Here is a 6,776-nt window from a genome sequence, read left to right as displayed (position 1 = left end):
AACGATATGAACTGCGAACGGTGAAAATTCTTAAGACTAAGTCCGAGAAAAGAATGCACAAAAGACGATCGAGAATTCAGACAAGAGACAAACCTTTCCGCGAAGTCCCGATGCTAGGCTCGATCCACCTCGCTGCGAAGTCTCCCCGTCACCACTCTTGGCAAGTTTCCTCTTCCGACTCTTAGGCTGAGTAGCCAGGACAGCGCTAGGAGCACGCAATGCCAGAACTATTTCTTTCCTGGCTGGAGGAGGAGGCATAGAGTCAGCGGCCTTCTCCTTGTCGTTGACGAGGATCGGAGTCATGGAAGATCCTGCAGGTAGGGCTTGCGGAAGAAAAGCCATGACCTCGGTCCCCTGCCACGGGGCAACGACCTGCGCGGAAGAAGACGGAAACTCGGAGCCAGATTGAGCTAGTTCTTTCTCGGCTTGGCGACGAACTAGTTTCTCTCGGAAAGAAAGATGACTGGCAACACAAGCCGGCGCTTCAGCCGGAGAAGTTAGAACCAGAGCCGGAGAAGTGGCCTCGCCCATCTCGACGTCGGAATCTCTCTTATCACCTTGGGAGGAAGACATGTTGAAAGGAAAGTTATGAAACTAGAGAGGTTTTTGAAGGAATGGAGAAGGGAAGGTGTGAAGAAAATGAATGACAAGAGCTCACTACTTATAGAAGTATGTGTTCGGAATATTGTCTCGACAACTTTTTTCCGCGGAGTTTAAAATGTGAATATCGTCCAATACGCTTAACCTTGTCAAAGTCATCTATCCGCCCGCTAGAGTCACAACTCTAACGGGCTGGGAGGCTAACTGATGGGGTCAAAAACAGTTACGACAAATATAACATTCAAAACGTCCGAGGAAGAAAATAAGAATTTCTCCGAAGAGTACTTTTCGAAATAGATTCTTCCTTACGAAAAAGCTTTACGGAAGAAAGAATCGAGATGTTCGACGAAAGCTCGAAACAGGTCGTTACGCAGTGACCAAACGTCCATCCCGCTCGGTCGCTACGTAGCGGCCGAGCTCGAGCCCAAGCTTGGTCGCTACGTAGCAACCGAGCGCTCGTCCCGCTCGGTCGCTACGTAGCGACCGAGCACTCGTCCCGCTCGGTCGCTACGTAGCGACCGAGCGATCGTCCCGCTCGGTTGCTACGTAGCGACCGAGCTCAGGACAAGGCTCGGTCACTACGTAGCAACCGAGCGCTCGTCCCGCTCGGTCGCTACGTAGCAACCGAGCTCGAGCCAAAGCTCGGTCGCTAGGTAGCGACCGAGCTCAAGCCAAAGCTCGGTCGCTACGTAGCGACCAAGCTCGAGCCAAAGCTCGGTCGCTACGTATTGACTGAGTGATCGTCCCGCTCGGTCGCTACGTAGCGACCGAGCTCAAGCCAAAGCTTGGTTGCTACGTAGCGACCGAGCGTTCGTCCCGCTCGGTCGCTACGCAGCGACCGAGCTCAAGCCAAAGCTCGGTCGCTACGTAGCGACCAAGCGTTCGTCCCGCTCGGTCGCTACGTATTAACCGAGTGATCGTCCCGCTCGGTCGCTATGTATTGACCGAGCTCAAGCCAAAGCTCAGTCGCTACGTAGCGACCAAGCGCTCGTCCCGCTCGGTTGCTACGTAGCGACCGAGCTCAAGCCAAAGCTCGGTCGCTACGTAGCGACCGAGCGTTCGTCCCGCTCGGTCGCTACACAGCGACCGAGCTCAAGCCAAAGCTTGGTCGTTACGTAGCGACCGAGCGCTCGTCCCGCTCGGTCGCTACGTAGCGACTGGGCTCGAGCCAAGTTCAGTCGCTGTGTAGCGATTGAACCCTTCCGAACATCGATACGCCACCAATCCATGCATTCTCGTCAAACCTTCGAATGCTATCTCCCGAAGACCGTAGCAAGCTCAATCCATGTTTTCCGCTATCGAAACTCATCGATCAAACTTCGCGGATTATAAACCGCGGAAAGTTCGTTCCTTATCAAAAAGATATCGTAGTAAACGTGTCGAGTCGGAAGACGGCCCAAAGGGACCTAAAACACGACTCGAGGCCCATCCTACGATTTCTTAACCTAAAGCCCGTAAACCGCAGCACGGTTTACGCTTGGTCCACAAGGAAGGATAAATGTCAAGTTTCCGCGGATAAATACAGAAGTTTTGAAGATAATTGTGAAGATCGGGAAAAATGGAATATCTCCATTTTTATGCTATGACGGCTTAAGGGCAGAAGAATAAAAGCGTAAACCGACCTTGGAGCTAGTATATAAGGAGTCCTAGGCGAGGAGCATGGGAGAGAACTTTTTTCAGAGCAAACTTAGCACTTAGAGCAATTTAGGTAATTTTCCGTTTATGTTATTTTGAGCTGCGAGTCAATTAGATTTAGCCGTCTTAGGGTTACTAGAACTAGGAATCTCGCCGACAGCTCTCGAGCCCAGGCTTATACCTTCTTGTAAACGCTCATACGCAAATTCGGAATAAGATCTTCTTTGCTCTCTTTTTCGATTTCTTTTACTTTATCGTTGTTATTCTTGTGTTCTGATTGTTTGACGTGTGGTAATTAGCAGATATCTGGGTCCTCTGGGAAATTAGGGTTTTCCTAGTTTCCTTATTTAAACGGAAATCAACAGTGCGAATTTTGGTTCCCACAGAAACCGCTCAAGAGGTGTCAGAAGAGACCGAATCAAACAGAACATATCGACTCTAAGACAAAGGTGAGTGCGTGACCGTAGCCTATCGTACTGAATCGTAGTCTGAATGATAGGAATGTTCTATGTACTGATTGCTTGTCTAATTCGAATTATCTGCTAAGTTCTGGCTTGGTCCGAACAGTCGGTTCCTTCCATCGACGCATCTGGATCAGATCATGCGCCTAGAGCCGTAATGGCCTGCTAGGGCTTGACTGAATCTGATGGCGCGTTGGCTTGGGACAATTGGGTCGGCTAAGTAACTGACTGATGATAAGCATGTCCGTTTACTGATTGATTGACTCGATTGCTTTACATGGCTGAGTGAGACGGGATGACCGCATCACTAAGCAAACTGTTGCTTATGCCTCCTTGTTTTGGATGCAGATCAGGACCAGGCCTGTAAGGGTAAAGGCATAGCTTGACCGCGGGACTAAGGCAGGAAGGAAGGATGGGGGATTTGGGTAGATGTAGGACGAGTTTAACTTGTAATAGCTTATAGCAAACTCACTTGTTAACTCGAACCTCAATTAATCTATTCAAATCTTATTATGCTTGCTTGATTGTCTGAAAACGAACTAAAATTCGGAAATAATTCTAAGTAAAGAAAAATAGTAAAACGGCCCAAGTCTGATCGAGGAAGTCGAACCAGACTCGTACTGATGGTACGAAAAAATGGGTCGGGTCCCTTCAAGTGGTATCGGAGCGGAGTTGGTTCTAGGACAATCAAAGTATAGCGGGTTATTGGGGCAAACCATCCTTCCAAGCCTGACGTCTCGTGGTAAATTATGTGTTCCGTGTCCTGATCCCAAGTTAGTTTTGACTAACTTGCCTGTGACCTGATTGAAGATGGCAAAAAGTATCCGTAACGCAAGAAGGACTGTGAATGAGAATGGTGAGGGGTCTGCGAGCAACGTGGCCAGGAATGAAGCTGGTACGGAAGAAGCTCGGAATGCTGCTCAGAATGCAGCAAATTTGAACAATGCTGCAGCCGCTGGTGCTGCTGCTGGAGCTGTTGGATTGGAAGCTGTGCTGGCTATGTTGGACCAAGTCTTGGCAAGGCTGCCTGCTGTGGCGGCACCTCCAGTGGTTCCACCTATTGTGGACGAGGCGGAGCAAGTGGTGCAAGATGGAGAAGATGCACACGTTGCAGAAATTGGGAACCAATTTCTTTTCGGGTGGTTCCAAACTAGTGGAAGCCGATCAATGGATTGACAGGATAGGCCGGAACTTTATGTCGATCAGTTGTCCTCTTGCCTACAAGAAGGACATTGCTGTCCACTACTTGGATGGTGATGCGCACACCTGGTGGCGCGGTGTTGCTGCCCGAATTGGTGCGGATCAGTGCACCTGGGCCAACTTTAAGGACGAGTTCCGTGCGAAGTACTTTCCGCCGGAAGCATTTGACCAACTCGAGGGAGCCTTCCTCAGACTGGAACAGGGATCTATGTCTGTAAGGGAATATGAAGTGGAGTTCAACAGCCTCAAGAAGTATGCTGGGCGTGAGGCAGAGCCTGAGATATCCTTGGTCCATAAATTCATGCGCGGACTTAGGGTCGATCTCCGAACCCGTTGTAAGATCCATAACTATGATACCGTGGCCGAACTGGTGGAAAAGGACGCGGAGCAAGAAGCGGGAATCAATGAGGAAGCCAAAGTATTTGGCACAGTGGCGCATGTCCATCCTGGTAAGCATGCGGGGAAGAATCAAAAGGTGGTGAAGTCTGGCTCTTCCAGCAAGCCGAATGCAACCACTCGCAGTGCGTGTTCGACTTGTGGGAAGATGCATTCTGGTGTGTGCCGTGCTGCTACAGGAGCTTGTCACCGTTGTGGAAGTATGGATCATAAGGTGCGGGATTGTCCTGAAGAAGACCAAAGGCCGAAGAGCCAGAACAGGAGTACTGGGTAACGCGTGTGCTACAACTGCGGTGAAACTGGACACTTCAAGAATCAGTGTCCAAAGGACGCACAATCTGCTGGAAAGCGTCCGAGTGATGGGCCTCAGCCGGCTGCGAAGAGGCAGGCCATCATGCCGCGGGTGTACACCATTGGTGATGAGTCGTCGGACCCAAGCAGGTCTCGTCCGATCACTGGGACCTTAGTCATGGGTGGAGTGGCAGCCCATGTTCTGTTTGATTCTGGTGCATCTCACTGCTTTGTGCAACCCGAGATGATTGGAATTGGAGAATTTCAGAAAGAAGAAGAAGAAGTAAGACCGGTTCGGACGGCTGGTGGTCAGATCATGTACACTTCAGGAAAAATCCGAAACGTCTCTGTGATGATCGGGGGAGTGAACATGCCAGCCGACTTGGTCATTTGCCCAGTGAAATCATACGATGTGATCCTTTGAATGGATTGGCTGAGTAAATACAAGGCACATCTTGATTGTCATCTTGGCCTAGTTCAGTTTGAAATCGGAAATGGAAAGCTTGTCTATCAATGGGTCAGACCGACCAATGGGAGTCTGATCATTTCAGCACTTCAAGCAGAACGAATGCTGGAAAAAGGGTGTGAGGCCTATCTGGCTTCAATCACGACTGTGGAAGTCGGACCTGATGCTGAGTTGGAAGGGATTTCGATTGTAAAGGAGTATGATGACGTGTTCGAATCCTTGACAGGATTACCACCAGACCATTCTGATCTTTCACGATTGAGCTTGAGCCGGGCACAACACCCATCTCAAAAGCTCCGTATCGGATGGCTCCGGCTGAAATGTCGGAACTGAAGAAACAGTTGGATGAGTTGGTGGAGAAAGGATTTGTGCGACCAAGCAGCTCGCCTTGGGGCGCACCAGTCTTGTTCGTGAAGAAGAAAGATGGTAGCTTCAGACTATGCATCGACTACAGGGGGATTAATAGAGTCACAGTGAAGAACAAGTACCCTCTCCCAAGGATAAATGAGTTATTGGACCAACTCCGAGGTGCTACTTGTTTCTCAAAGATTGATTTAGCTTCGGGATACCATCAGATTCCGATTGCTGAGGAGGATATCCGTAAGACAGCTTTCAGATCAAGATATGGTCACTACGAGTTCGTGGTCATGCCCTTCGGACTGACCAACGCCCCTGCAGCGTTTATAAAGATGATGAATAACGTTTGTAGAGACTACCTGGATGAATTCGTTATTGTCTTCATAGATGACATCTTGATCTACTCAAAGAATCAGAAATAGCACGTGCAACACTTGAGGATGGTTTTGGATAAACTGCGGGAACATAAGTTGTACGCCAAGCTTAGCAAATGCAGTTTCTGGCAAAAAGAAATTGGTTTCTTGGGTCATGTGGTGTCGGACAAGGGAGTGTCCGTCGACCCAGAAAAGATCAAATCTATTGCGGACTGGTCAAGACCAAGAAACCCAACGGGGATCAGGAGTTTTCTCGGACTGGCTGGATACTACCGCCGTTTTGTTAAGGGATTTTCTAGCATGGCTCAGCCGTTGACAAAGTTGACTGGGAAAGATGTTCAAATTGTGTGGACAGAAAACTGTGAAGTGAGTTTCAGCAAACTCAAGGAGATGTTGACCACTACTCCAGTATTGGCTCTTCCAATGGACAACGAGCCATATGTGGTCTACGCAGATGCATCCAAAGTTGGACTTGGGTGTGTTCTGATGCAACAAGGCAAGGTGATCGCGTATGCGTCTAGACAACTGAGGAAACACGAAGGAAAATATCCAACACACGACTTAGAAATGGCTGCTGTCGTGTTTGCGTTGAAGATATGGCGATCTTACCTCTATGGTGCCAAGGTCCAAGTCTTCACGGATCATAAGAGTTTGAAGTATATCTTCACTCAACCAAAGCTGAACCTTAGGCAGAGGCGGTGGATGGAACTGGTTGCGGATTATGACTTGGATATTGCCTACCATCCGGGAAAGGCAAATCTAGTCGCAGATGCCTTGAGCAGGAAGAGAGTAGCTTCAGCTTCAGAGAAAGACATGCAGGAACTGGTTCACATGGTGGGAACCTTACGATTAGCTGCCTTGACCGACGAAGTGGAACCGTTGGGTCTTGGTGCAGCGGATCAGGCGGACATGTTGTCCAGAGTTCGCCTTGCTCAGGAAAAGGATGATGATCTGATCAAAGCTTCAAAGAATGAGAAGACGGAGTATCAGACTTCA

General features: G+C 49.2%; 1 protein-coding gene across 1 annotated transcript; it reads left to right on the top strand.

The window, feature by feature from the left end:
• The first annotated feature begins 3,590 nt into the window (after positions 1–3,590).
• On the top strand, positions 3,591–4,606 carry LOC117129750. Its single transcript, XM_033283022.1, has one exon. It carries the CDS (start codon positions 3,640–3,642, stop codon positions 4,564–4,566), a length of 927 nt encoding a protein of 308 aa, XP_033138913.1. The 5' UTR covers positions 3,591–3,639; the 3' UTR covers positions 4,567–4,606.
• The last annotated feature ends 2,170 nt before the right edge of the window (positions 4,607–6,776 follow it).

This window comes from Brassica rapa, unplaced genomic scaffold (assembly GCF_000309985.2).
Source record: "Brassica rapa cultivar Chiifu-401-42 unplaced genomic scaffold, CAAS_Brap_v3.01 Scaffold0113, whole genome shotgun sequence".
In the NCBI taxonomy this organism is placed as follows: Eukaryota; Viridiplantae; Streptophyta; class Magnoliopsida; order Brassicales; family Brassicaceae; genus Brassica; species Brassica rapa.
Note: the sequence above shows the minus strand (reverse complement) of the source record. Positions and strands in the feature narration are given on the sequence as shown.